The sequence below is a fragment of the Tripterygium wilfordii genome, chromosome 12 (genome assembly GCF_013401445.1).
Source record: "Tripterygium wilfordii isolate XIE 37 chromosome 12, ASM1340144v1, whole genome shotgun sequence".
Taxonomy (NCBI): domain Eukaryota; kingdom Viridiplantae; phylum Streptophyta; class Magnoliopsida; order Celastrales; family Celastraceae; genus Tripterygium; species Tripterygium wilfordii.
The window spans coordinates 3049232-3062320 of NC_052243.1; the positions used below are offsets into that span (position 1 = coordinate 3049232).

Genomic DNA, 13089 nt, shown 5'->3' on the forward strand with positions numbered 1-13089 from the left:
GAATCAACTTCGATAGAAGTGCTCCCCTAACCCAATAAAATATTAGTTAGATAATCTGATCCTAGGACAATACATTAATAAATTACTGACCCAACTGAATGAGTAAGCACAAAATATGAATGACCGAAAACAAATGAAAAAACACTATTAATCAGGCAAAAACCCTTATTAAGACACAACCAAGCATGGATGCACCGAACTACATATATAAATATCCTTCTGTAAAATAACAGTAAAAGTCAAATCGGAGGGACTCGCACCTCGCACGGACTCGGTAAGGAAATTGAGGGAGTGAGTCGCCAACTCTTATTCTCTGTACATGTTCTTATCAAAACCAACACGCTTCCTAATTTCCACCAACTCTGCTCTCCTTCTTCTTTTGAATCACTCAGATCTGACTTCAATTCTCCCTAGAACCCCCAATCCCTTCTGGTTTTCTGATTTTGATCCTATTCGATGCTCAATTCATTGGAGTGATTTTTGTTAATATCGAGAAAAATATAGGCATTTCGATAGACAATTATGGCTACAGCCAAGACGACTCGCTCGAGGGGGACGCCGGTGAAGGAGAACGGCGTCGTCAAAATTGAGGAGGGTCTCAATGTCTTCAAGTCTGATAAGTTCGACGCCGATTCTTTTGTACAGTCCAAGTGCTCTCTCAACGAGAAGGTTCGCTTGCTTCGTTGTTGTTTGCTACTGCATGTTTTCTTTTGATGTTTATGATTAACTGATCAACCTGATCTCACTGCGATTAATTTTTTCGACTTGTTATGGTGAAATTGTGGTGATGTTAATTGCAGGAAATAAGGCAGTTATGCTCGTCTCTTTTGGATTTGAAAAAAGCTTCCGCTGAAGAGATGCGTAGAAGTGTATATGCGAACTACGCAGCCTTCATACGGTGAGTACTTCCTAGGATCTCGATTTTTTTTTCACCTGTATCTCTTGGAGATGGCAATTTTATAATGATAATAAGGTTCTTAAAAAGGCTGCATCTGCTATAATATGTACCATAGAGATGATTATGAGAATGTAATGGCAGTTTTGGAGTCACATTTTAGCATGTACCAATTGTGAAATTGACTTACGGCATGACTTATTTGAGTTAGGCAAGCAGCAGTAATGCTTGAGCTATCATAATCAAAGACACGTGTCTGCGTATTTTAGATGATGATATCCTCCTATATTTTCCGTTGAATTTTGACTCAGTATGTTCTTGATGGTTCATTTTGGCTTCTATTGTAAATGCAAAGGTCAAATAAACTTTTAAAGGCTACCGATTATGTAGAGCTAATGCTGCAGCAACCCCTGGCTTTTCTCATGGCTTCAGATGCTTACACTCTAGGAATTCATAAGCACATCAAAGGAACTCATACCAAAAGAGATCGGGGGTGATGAATCAACAGATTATTCACTGTTATACTATCTTCTTTTCACATATATGACCATTTATAAGAAAATTTCACTTATAAATGATAGGACCACATGCAGCTCAAAATAATACTCAGTGTTCTGTTGTTCTCTACTAAGTCTACTTGTCTTTCCTTTTTCTTTTGGGTGTTGATGGTATTCAAGGTAGAGAGCTTGTTGAATTGGTGGATCACTTCTCATTCAATGTGGCTCCTAACTTCTTGGTTTTTGTTAAATTTTGAGGTAATTACAATTTACAACTTCAATTGGTTTTTATCACATATTCTTGTTAAGAAGGTATGAGGTCTACAATGGTAGATATGGGATGATTTTTGGAGAAGTACAATGACTTAAAATTGTGAAATGGTCTTTGTTGACTTCAAATCCTAAATGACAAGAGAATCACAGAAAATGGTACTGAACCTAGCGGACATAAGAACGAGTGGAAACAAATCATATACTAAACAAATGTCAAAGACATTGGAGAAGTTGGTATTCTACTCTAAAACCACTAACAGAAGCAGTTGGAAGTTATGATTGCTGAGCTGTGTGCAATTGAAGGAATTTAAGGGCTGGTTTGATATTTTTGGTGCTTATTGGAAAATGCTTAATATGTTGCTTCTTGTGAGTGTCTGAGTGGCATGTGAACTGGTCTTTGCCACTACAATGGATGGCTGTTGAATGGTTGTGAAGTTGACAAATAAGAGTCGATTCCTGTACAAACCAAATAAACTTAATTTTTTTCCATTGATTTTTAGATTATCTGTTCCGGTTCTTGGGGAGGGTTCTAGGCCTGAGAACTGTTTTGAGAAGAAATATTTGGGCAAAAAAATATTTTGTTGTTACAATACCATGTTGTATCTGAGAGAAGTGATGAAGGCAGATAAAGCCATGAAGTAGAGCAGTCTGATGGTGGTTCATGAGGGTTTATGGCTACCCTCATTTTATTAATTATTTAATTTATGATCACGGAAAAGGTCATTCATGCCCTTTAACATTTACTTGAGTAGTTCAACTGTAGTATTTAATTCATTGAATTTCCTCATTCTAATTTTTGCAATTTCTTCTTAAAAGTCACATAATAATGTAGGTGATGCATTTTAGCAATCATGAAAGCAATGGATTCTAATTTAAGCATCTGCTTCTAGAACATTTCTTAGTTTACTACATCATCCATCATCACGACTGAGGAGACCTTAAAAGGCATGGAACTTGGTTCCTCCCATTCTTTCTTATTAGCATACCTTCATTTGTATCTTCTAGCATGTTTAGAGCTTTTTCTAGCAGGGATTGGGATTTTGAATTTCTGATACTACTGTGCTCTTCTTTTTCAGATGAGCATTAATTCATTTTATATCTTTTTGTATTTTAAATAAGCTATAGTTCTCACTTGCAGCACATCAAAAGAGATATCAGATCTAGAAGGGGAGCTTTTATCCATCAGAAACCTGCTTTCTACTCAGGCTACTTTGATTCATGGTCTGGCAGAGGGAGTCCACTTAGATTCATTTTCTTTGAAAATAGGCTCTACTGCAAATAGTTTATTAAGTTCTGAAGATAGAGAACTTTCAGATCTGGAGAAGTGGTCAATTGAGTTCCCTGATCTCCTTGATGTTTTGTTAGCTGAGAAGAGGGTGGATGAAGCTCTTGCTACCCTTGATGAAGGAGAACATGTGGCTTCTGAAGGGAAGGAAATGAAAACACTAAGTTCCTCTGTACTTAAGTTTTTAGAGACTGCTATAGTGGAACGTCGGCAAAGGTTAGCAGATCAGCTTGCTGAAGCTGCTTGTCAACCTTCTACTCGTGGTGTTGAACTTCGTGCTGCTATATCTGCTCTTAAAAAGCTTGGAGATGGTCCTCGCGCTCATAATTTGCTTCTCAATGCACATCTCCAAAGATATCAGTATAACATGCAAAGTCTTCGTCCATCAAGCACCTCATATGGGGGAGCATATACAGCTGCCCTCTCACAGCTTGTTTTCTCTGCAATTGCTCAAGCTGCTAGTGATTCATTAGCTATTTTTGGTAAGGAGCGAGCTTTTACTTCTGAGCTTGTGATGTGGGCTACAAGGCAAACAGAAGATTTTGCCCTTCTTGTTAAAAGACATGCATTAGCCTCCTCAGCAGCTGCTGGAGGTTTAAGAGCTGCGGCAGAGTGTGTACAGATAGCTTTAGGTCATTGTTCTTTATTGGAAGCTCGTGGATTGGCGCTTTGTCCTGTGCTCTTGAAACTCTTTAGGCCTAGTGTTGAACAAGCGCTTGATGCTAATCTTAAACGTATTGAAGAGAGCACTGCTGCTTTGGCTGCTGCTGATGATTGGGTGCTCACCTACCCTCCCGTTGGAAGTCGCCAAGGTGGGAGGTCTTTGGGTACAACTACTGGTAGTACAGCAGCATTTCAACATAAACTTACAAGCAGTGCCCATCGATTCAATCTGATGGTCCAGGTATATAATATTTCCTCATGTTTGTTAAAGTGCATTGCAATGTTGATTCTATTTCTCTCTCTCTCTCTCGACGTACAAATAAAAGTAGTTGTGCTATTGTATGTACGTGTGTGGCGCCACAAGCAATTTTTTAGAACATTTGACATTCATCATTGATCAACCAAATAAAGATGACACTAGGTATGTGAGGCTAATTCTTTTGCTATTGACCATGAATGCGGTGGTTTGATAGCTCTTTTCCTGCATGCTGCTCGATTATGATAGCTATCTTCTGAGTTCATGAAAATATTGTGCCTTATAGAAGTAGTAAAAGTTATTTTTATATTGTCTGAGTCACTAATAGGTACATATAGCTATATATATTCGTAGGTATGTATGTGTACACATGTAATGTTAATGAAAATTGGTTATTTTTGTTCGAGGATTGTTTTATTCCTCCTCTGAACCATGACTTAAGTAAATTATTTTCATTGTAAGTAGCTCTTTTATCCTTGCAAGCCGGAGTGCACTACTTTGGCTAATATTGCACACTTTCTGATGGTCATGCCTTTTAACAATTTGGAAATGGATTATAAATATATAAGAAAAAATTTAGTTGGAATCCACAATGTGGGTTCTCCTTCGCCAGTTATTCCAATCTAAAGTACACTCTGGACTAACCCTGTATATTCCATGTTCTTCCTTATTACTTTCATCCTAGTCTCTTGCAGTTTCCTATAGATTTCTTGTGCTAAAATAAATTTTTAACACTTTCCATGTTCAAAGCATACTCTTTTTTCTGGCTGAAATATTATCAAATCCTTTTTTTTATAATTATTTTTGGAATACTCGATGGTTGTTAGTTGTTACTCAGAATACTTTCACAGAGCTCTTTTGTTGCAGCTTTCCTCTGATGATCCTCCACTGGAATCAATTACCAGGGGGTTTTATTTTTGGGAATTTCTTAATTTTAGCCTCTTCAAACGGTTGAACAAATATTGTTGCTCTGACTACAGTTATGTTCAATTTGGTGATCTACTCTTATGACAAGTGTTGATGCATATTCCCCTTGCGTTTGTAGGACTTCTTTGAGGATGTAGGGCCACTTTTAAGCATGCAGTTGGGAGGTCAAACTTTGGAAGGTTTGTTCCAAGTGTTTAACTCATATGTCAACTTGCTCATAAAAGCATTACCAGGTTCTATGGAAGAAGAAGCAAATTTTGAAGGTTCTGTAAATAAAATTGTGCGGATGGCTGAGACTGAAGCGCAGCAGATTGCATTGATGGCAAATGCGTTATTGTTAGCAGATGAACTACTTCCACGTGCAGCCATGAAGCTCTCTCCTGTAAATCAGGCTAACTGCAGGGATGACCTCCGTAGAAGACCTTTAGATAGGCAAAACCGTCATCCTGAGCAACGAGAATGGAGGCGGCGGCTCGTGAGCTCGGTTGACAGGTTAAAAGATACATTTTGTCGACAGCATGCCCTAGATCTTATTTTTACTGAAGATGGTGATAGCCATCTTACAGCAGATATGTACATCAATGTCGATGGTAATGTTGATGAGTTAGAAGGGCTTCCGACTCCAATATTTCAGGTACTTCACTTTCTTATTTAGATTTTGGTTTGTTTCACAAGTTACAAGTTCTCAACATCTTCCGGATCTCCAATGTAATCTGGTGAACATTGTTGCTAGTATGCTAAAGTTTGTGGGTAATTTCATGATTCTGTTAGACCAGGAATAATTCAGGCAACAGGATATTAGTTAATTACAAATAAAAGTTCCGTTTGAGTAGGAAATAGACCACAATAAACTTCTTTTGGGTGGAAGCATGACCACAATGTACGACATAAATACCATCCTCCTTCATGCATGGTTATTGTGTTTATATTACTCGTAATTAATAACTACCCCCAATTCTCCCACACCTATAAATGCACAATTAACTGACTATAGTTACATATGACTGCCTAAAAGTCTTTTTAAAAGGGGGAAAATGAATAAAATTACAAGTAACCACTTAACCACATTTATTTGTGACATATATCAAGTTTAGGTTTCACACTGCTTAGAGATTGGCCAAATGCTACTTTATAGCAGGATGTGTGTACTTTAGGTTAACACTTCTTAGGTGGCGTTTGTAAATTTTGTTGTGGAATTGACATGGTTAAAAGCATATTTGTTATTTGGGTTCAAGATAAAATACTCTGTGTAGCTTGATATGGTTAAAAACATACACTAATGATGCACCTAGTGTTGGTTTGATGCTCTTTTTTCAAACTCAAACAAATGCTTACTAAAATGACGGAAGATTAGTCTTGAAACCTTAAATCAACTGGCTTTTTTGTCACAGTGTTACCTTTGATTGTTTCCCTTCAATCTTGATGGCGATGCCTTTGAAATATAATATACATACATCCATTGCCCACAACAAAAATATCGACATAGTTATGCTCTTACATGATGTTTATAATTTTGGCGTATTTTCTCTATTATATAACAAACATATGAATATGATACACCATAATAAGAGACATTACAGATATAAAATAAAAAAAAATCGATACGCTCTACAATACATGATTTGATAACTATGTTAATGTTTTTGACGAAGATGTTTTGAGATAAGAATTTGTAATCCTTGTTACTTCTATATGAAAACAATGAACTATAAATATGACGAGCACGTGATGATGCTGGGAGAATTTCATAGCCTGCATATGTTAGTCTATTATTTTATTATCTACCGATTTGTTGTTCCTGAATTGTCCCAAATGATGTGTTAGAATTCTTGCAGCTTTTGGAAGTTAAATTATGTGCTTTACGACATCATAGTTTAGCAGGCTAAAGGTGCGGTGCTCTGTTTTGGCTTTGCAAGAGAGTAATCTGTCTTAAATGACTAGCATCAAGCGGATTTTGGAAAAAAAAAAAAAAGATTTTGCTGGTTAAGAGAAAAAATTTACGTTAGATGGAAGAATAGTGGTTATTGTGACTACATTGTTTCAGCTTTTCTTGGGTAATTTGAAATTTGTAGTTTTTATTACCGTTTGGCATTTCTAAATGTTCTTCTGTTTCCTCTTTACTTTGTCAATTCAGGAACTTTATCTGAAACTGCACAGGATGGCCTCTATAGCAGCTGAGATGTTCATAGGAAGAGAAAGATTTTCCACATTGCTACTGATGAGGCTTACAGAAACCGTCATCCTATGGCTTTCGGAGGATCAAAGCTTTTGGGATGATATTGAGGAAGGGCCCAAGCCCTTAGGGCCCTTAGGTCTACAACAGGTAAACTCATGACATTGGCTTTGGTATGCTAGTGTATTATTGGGCTGCTATATTGAACTAGTTTCCTGGACAATTTTCAGTTCTACTTGGATATGAAGTTCGTCATGTGCTTTGCTTCACAAGGTCGCTACTTATCAAGGAATTTGCACAGAGTTGTTAATGATATCATATCTAAAGCCATGACAGCATTTACAGCTACAGGAATGGATCCAAATAGGTAAGTAATGGTCTCATATTTGTTGTTGAATTTAATGCGTTTCCATCAAGGAGATCCCTTGCACAACCGTACAAGCATGCATACAGTAACAGAACCACTTTACACAAGTAAATGTGGGGCTGTGCAGATATTTATTTGATGCTTTTCACAGCAAAGCCTGCCTTACTCAAGAAGGGATAGGATAATCAATTATGTAGTTTGGATACTTTATGATGCCTTATATAAATAGCTCTAGTCCAAAAACAAGGTGCAATGAGGCAGTGCACTTGGCACCAGAAGAGGACTTGTGAGGCAAAAAAGAAATTGAGATTAATGGTGCTGAACATGTTCGGGCAAAGGTGTTGGTTGGATATTAGGATGTGCCAACTCCTGAATGTGCATACATTATACTAAATATGCATGGTGATGCATCCATAAACAGAAATCTATTTTCTAAATTTTCACATTTACCAAGTTCTTTCTATTGTTGTTCTTTGGAGAAAAGAAGAACAAATGGTTCCAGAGTTTACTATTGTATTAGTGGAGACGCATTGGGAGAACCAGTTTTCTACTAAACCTTACACTTATTTAATTAGTCCTCACTGCATCACGAGTTATTTGATCGTCTTTGTATTTTCCTTGTTGCAACTTAGACTATTTATTGTTTCTGATAAATATAAACCGCTACAACTGGTTTTTCTGTGGCTTAGATTTTACCTTTCTGTAACAGTGTATTGCCAGAAGATGATTGGTTCAATGAAATCTGTCAAGAAGCAGTAGAAAGATTGAGCGGGAAGAAAGCTATTAATGGGGATCGGGACCTTAACAGCCCAACCGCCTCCGTCTCAGCACAATCAGTTTCGTCTGTCAGATCTCTCGGAAGTTCCTAGCCTATGTTATCTGCTTCTTTGTAGACTAGACAGCGAACAGACCCATGATCTGCTAGCAGGTTCTTGTATTCATAACCCTTCGCCTTTTTTTTTCTGTTGGGTTGAAACTTGAAATTGCAGCTTGTTTTTTCCCTAGTGTATTCTTGTGGTCAATCCATTTTTTCAATGGAGGTCAGAAGTCAGCTACACATACTTTTGTTTCTGTAAATGTCGATTGCTTTATTTGATCCTGAATAGAAATGTGTATTATTCTTTGACAAACTTTCTTATAAGGTGAATATTGTCGTGTGTGCTGCATGGTCCTTCATGCATTCTATTGATGATGATGGACACGTGTGTATCAGCTAAGCCAGGGTGGTGAGGTGCCGCAACTCATATGGCAGGTGACGTGGAAAATGGTATGATCAAAGTTTTTTTTGCTCACATATTTCTCTTTCTTCCCTCTCTATCTTCGATCCCTCTCTACAGTGCACGCGCATCGTCTCTCTCTGTCACACCACCGCAACATCGAGAATAACATCATATAAGTTTGTCATTTGGACATTCGATATGGTTTGAATTCGAGCTGTCAGTCTCTTCCAATCTAATTCCAGGGACAGAGACTTTGACAACGGTAAAAAGAAGAGAGAAGTGAAAAGACGATCAAGAATCATAGGAGGCAGTTGAGCTGTGAAGATCCCGATATTGAAGAGAGCTAGCCGTTTCTATTAAAGTCAAAAAAAAGAAGATCCTATTTCCTATTATGTGAAAAGGTGATTGTTGAAATCAAATTAAGATGATTGAAGAGTCTAATTCAATCTTGATGAAGAAAATGCTAGTTCTGTTATGTGAAGCAAAATTGGAGGTTCCATTCCCAAATTTATCAAGAACAAAATCAACGTTGGTTTCCTATTCTATAAATCGAGAGAAAATTATGAGTTGACTTTCTGATCACGAGGCATAATTTTCAAGATTACAAGGGCAAGATATTAAGGAGATATTTTTGCTTCTCACTGGGGAAAGAAAGGGAAAGAAAAGATCAACTTTATTATTATTGACATTAGCCTAGCTATATCGATATCAAGTTAAGAAAACCTAGCTGTCTTTGCATCTCACAGAGACATTTGCGTTGGATAATTCCTTCACTACATCTCTCATGGTAGGTCTCTTGCTTGGTTCCATTTCTGTGCACCTCAAAGCCACCAAAAGCACGTCAATGACTTGTTTCCTGATACTTGAATCAAAAAGTTCCTCCTTTAAACTCGAATCAACAATCCCACCCACTTCCTCAGTGTTGCTCCAGAGCGATCTAACCCATCCCACAATATCTGTTTCATCCATGAATGATGGATCCAATGCCTTTCTTCTGGTTATCAGTTGAAGTAATACAACTCCATAACTATACACATCAGACTCCTTGCTGTTCGTCGCAATGAACGCCTTTTCTGTACAGGGAAACATCAGTAAAAGATTAATGTAGAAGGGAAAAAGGCTGTTATTTGATAGTAAATGTGAGAGAAATACCTGGTGCAATATATCCTGTTGTACCTACAACTGAGATGGACTCTGTTGAAGAAGAAAACTGATCCAGGAGTGTAGCTATACCAAAATCAGAGATATGAGGCTCCATTTCAGAGTCCAACAGTATGTTTTCCGGTTTGATGTCTCGGTGTACTATAGGAGGAACACAGTCGTAATGGAGATATGCCAATCCATGGGCGGTTCCAACAGCTATCTTATAGCGCGCTCTCCATTCTAGAGTTACCAAAGGATTCTTCCCAAATAACACATCATGGAGGCTCCCATTTTGCATGTAGCCGTACAAGATCAAGCCGTAGTCCTTCCTTAACCAAAAATCTTGCAACCTGATAAGATTCCGGTGCTTGATCTTTCCAATGGTTTGAATTTCTCTAACCATACTCCGTCTCCCCCCTTTATGGCCTGCAAGCAAAATCTTCTTTACAGCAAAAACGTCGTCTTGAGCCAATGACACCTTGTACACAGCTCCATGGGCACCTCTCCCGATAATGTGTTTCTCGCTAAGATTGTCTGTAGCCTCCATCACTTTGTTGAGTAGGGATGAAGAGCCCTCTTCTGCAGAGGCTTCGTCGGGTCTCTTTGGTCTTCTCCATAAAAAAATTGCAGAAACTACAATAACCACAGAAACAACAAATGCTGATGAACCTAAGGATATCAGTACAACCTTCAGCATACTAAGTGTTTTTCCTCTGCTTGATCCGCTGCCACAAGGCTCGAAATTGTTGTACTTGCTGCAATTTTCGCCTTCTGATGGAAGGCAATTGACACAGAGTCCGGGATTTCCCAACAATGATGATGCAGATAAGTTCAACATATTCATCACTGCTTTCGGAATTGGACCATTGAAGAGATTGTGAGAAATATTGACCTCAACTAATGACTGCATTTCATCAAGAACTGCTAAGGTTCCATCCAGATTGTTCCAAGATATATCAAAATGTTCTAGTTTGGTCAACTTTGCTAGTTCTGACGGAAGCCGACCTTTCAGCCCGTTACTGCTCAGATTCAATCCATAAATCAGATCTTGTAAAGCACCAACCGAGGAGGGTATCTCACCACCAAACATATTTCCACCTATCTGCAGCTCTGAGAGTTTTCCAAAGTATGACAAAAAGGATGGAATGCCACCAGTAAAACGATTTTCGCTTAAAATGAGAATGGATAAATCAGTCCAGCTCTGCAAACTTGATGGGATTGAACCATTCAACTGATTAAATCCCACATCAAACAGGCCTAATTTATTGCAATTTGACAGCTGCTGTGGCAGAGAACCTTCCAAATGGTTGTGGGAAAGAACCAGTGTCTCAAGATATGCAAGATTTCCAAGCTCTTGGGGTATTAGTCCAGTAAGCTTGTTCTTGGACAAATTTATGTATGTGAGATTGCCACAGTTCCCCAAGCTCGACGGAATTGCACCGGTGATGTCATTGTGGCTGATGTCCACGTGTGAAAGAATTGGATTCTCCGTGAACTCCGGAAGAGCCCCTGACAGGTTATTCTGTTGGAGTATCAATCTCCAGAGGGTTGTGCAGTTTCCTAAATCAGAAGGTATGCTACCATGAAGTTGATTACGACCCATATTCAGAACCCTCAACTGCTTTCCAAAGCAAATGCTGGGAGGGATTTCACCCGTAAACATATTATTAGTGAAGTCCAGCTGCAGTAAGCTGCTATTGATTCCCAAATTTTGAGGTATGACTCCATAGAACAGATTGTTAAACACTGAAAGATTTTTCAGTTGCTTAAGTTCAGTCATCTCCAATGGAAGTTCTCCGGTAAGACTGTTATTATACACCAGAAGATGCTGAAGCCTCGGAATCTTCCAAATGCCAATTGGAATCTCACCGGTCAAACGGTTCCTGAACAACTCAAGATCCTCTAGTTCAGTCAGCATTCCCAGTTCACTTGGAATTTCTCCCTCAAGTTCGTTTGTGTACAGAAATAATTCTTTGAGTGACTTGCATTTCCCTAGTTCTGGTGGAATTCTCCCAGATAAACGATTTTCTGTAAGATAGAGAGTCGAAAGCTTATCCAATCGGCCAAGGGAAGATGGTATACTGCCTGTTAAGTTGCAATGCACTACTGCCAAGGTTGTCAAGCTAGAACAATTGCCCAAACTCAGCGGAAGAGCCCCGCTAAAACTATTGTAAGACAACACCAAAGTGTCCAGATTGTTGCAGTTGTGTAACCCAAAAGCAATTCCACCCTCAAGCATATTGTTGCTGACATCTAAATAAGTCAGGTCTTCAAGATTGTACAAACTCTGGGGCAAAACTCCATCCAACTTGTTGTAACTCAGATAAAGTTCCTGCAACTTGCTGCAATTTCCAATGGACTCAGGAATTGGACCAGACAGTTGATTGCCATCTAACCACAACTCAGAAACCTTACTCATCTTCCCCACAGTCCATGGAATGGAGCCGTTCAAACTGTTGCTGGATAGATACACCGTTTCCAAACGCACAATTTCAAACAAAGTTTCAGGTATTTCACCATATAGAGAGTTGGAGAAAAGACTCAAGACCTGCAGCTTCTGCAAGTGGCTCAATCTTTCGGAAATTTCTCCTGTAAATACATTTCGAGACAAATCCAGGTACCATAGCAGACTACAGTTGCCTAACTGTGGGGGTATCTGGCCAAACAAACTGTTGTTGCCCAAATCAAGAATTTGCAAGTGTTTGAGGTACCCAATTTCAGGACCTAATTGTCCAGTAATCCCAAAAGAAGACAGAGTCAAATTTACCACATATTGGGCACTGTCATCACATTGTACTCCTACCCATGAACAATGGGTCCCATCAGAGACGTTCCAGCCTGAAGCTATGGAAGAAGGCAGAGAAACCCAGTGCCTCTTGAGTGACAATAGAGTCATTCCATCAGGACTCAGAGCAGCAGTAACACCAACATAACGAACAAACACAAAGCACAAGAAGAAGCCATGGAAGCAAACCAGCCCCATAGCACTATCCTAAATCCAAAATCTGCAAAAAGAAAGAATTGTGGGTATTGGAGCTCAGAACAGGATTACTCCAACCAAATACTGAAAAAGCACAACAACAGAAGAAGAAGAAGAAGAAGAAGAAGAAGAAAGATATGGTACAAAATCAGTTGCAGAGCAATATATATAGACCTAAATCCTATTTAGTCTAATCAGGTCCAATCCAAACAAAAACGAATTGTGGGTTTTGAAGTTTTATGGAAAAGTATTGAGTTCATACCAATGTAAACACGAGTTTCCTGGACAAGGACAGCATTTGACGATGAGAACCAGTGGGAGAGGAGTTGAGTGGATCAGTGAAGTATGGTTAAAAGGTCATCTTCATTAAATAAATACATGAATGGGGTTGGTACAGTGTGAACTCGGAG

General features: G+C 38.7%; 2 protein-coding genes across 3 annotated transcripts; one reads left to right on the forward strand and one right to left on the reverse strand.

Annotated features, from left to right (window-relative positions):
• The first annotated feature begins 260 nt into the window (after nt 1–260).
• Nucleotides 261–8498, forward strand: LOC120010364 (exocyst complex component EXO84B-like). 2 transcript variants are annotated; one of them, XM_038861138.1, is made up of 7 exons: nt 261–669; nt 801–898; nt 2804–3854; nt 4915–5430; nt 6931–7119; nt 7200–7336; nt 8046–8498. In XM_038861138.1, the coding sequence occupies exons 1-7, from the start codon at nt 523–525 to the stop codon at nt 8203–8205; spliced, it is 2298 nt and encodes a 765-aa protein (XP_038717066.1). In that variant the 5' UTR covers nt 261–522; the 3' UTR covers nt 8206–8498. The 2 variants fall into 2 exon arrangements, with proteins under 2 accessions (XP_038717066.1, XP_038717067.1); XM_038861139.1 differs by having other exon boundaries at nt 528–669; nt 2791–3854.
• Nucleotides 8499–9105: 607 nt separating this feature from the next.
• LOC120010363 (receptor-like protein kinase) lies at nt 9106–13088 on the reverse strand. Its single transcript, XM_038861136.1, has 3 exons — nt 12942–13088; nt 9709–12704; nt 9106–9629 (listed from the first exon to the last, which is right to left on the reverse strand). Exons 2-3 carry the CDS (start codon nt 12680–12682, stop codon nt 9280–9282), a joined length of 3324 nt encoding a protein of 1107 aa, XP_038717064.1. The 5' UTR covers nt 12683–12704; nt 12942–13088; the 3' UTR covers nt 9106–9279.
• Between the last annotated feature and the right edge of the window lies 1 nt (nt 13089).

Excerpts from the sequence above, each read along its gene's own strand:
- LOC120010364 (XM_038861138.1), top strand. The coding sequence starts at position 523 with ATGGCTACAGCCAAGACGACTCGCTCGAGGGGGACGCCGGTGAAGGAG. Across the intron at positions 7,120-7,199 it reads GGCCCTTAGGTCTACAACAG|TTCTACTTGGATATGAAGTT; the intron begins GTAAACTCATGA and ends GACAATTTTCAG. Across the intron at positions 7,337-8,045 it reads ACAGGAATGGATCCAAATAG|TGTATTGCCAGAAGATGATT; the intron begins GTAAGTAATGGT and ends TTTCTGTAACAG.
- LOC120010363 (XM_038861136.1), bottom strand. The coding sequence starts at position 12,682 with ATGGGGCTGGTTTGCTTCCATGGCTTCTTCTTGTGCTTTGTGTTTGTT. Across the intron at positions 9,630-9,708 it reads AACAGGATATATTGCACCAG|AAAAGGCGTTCATTGCGACG; the intron begins GTATTTCTCTCA and ends TTCCCTGTACAG.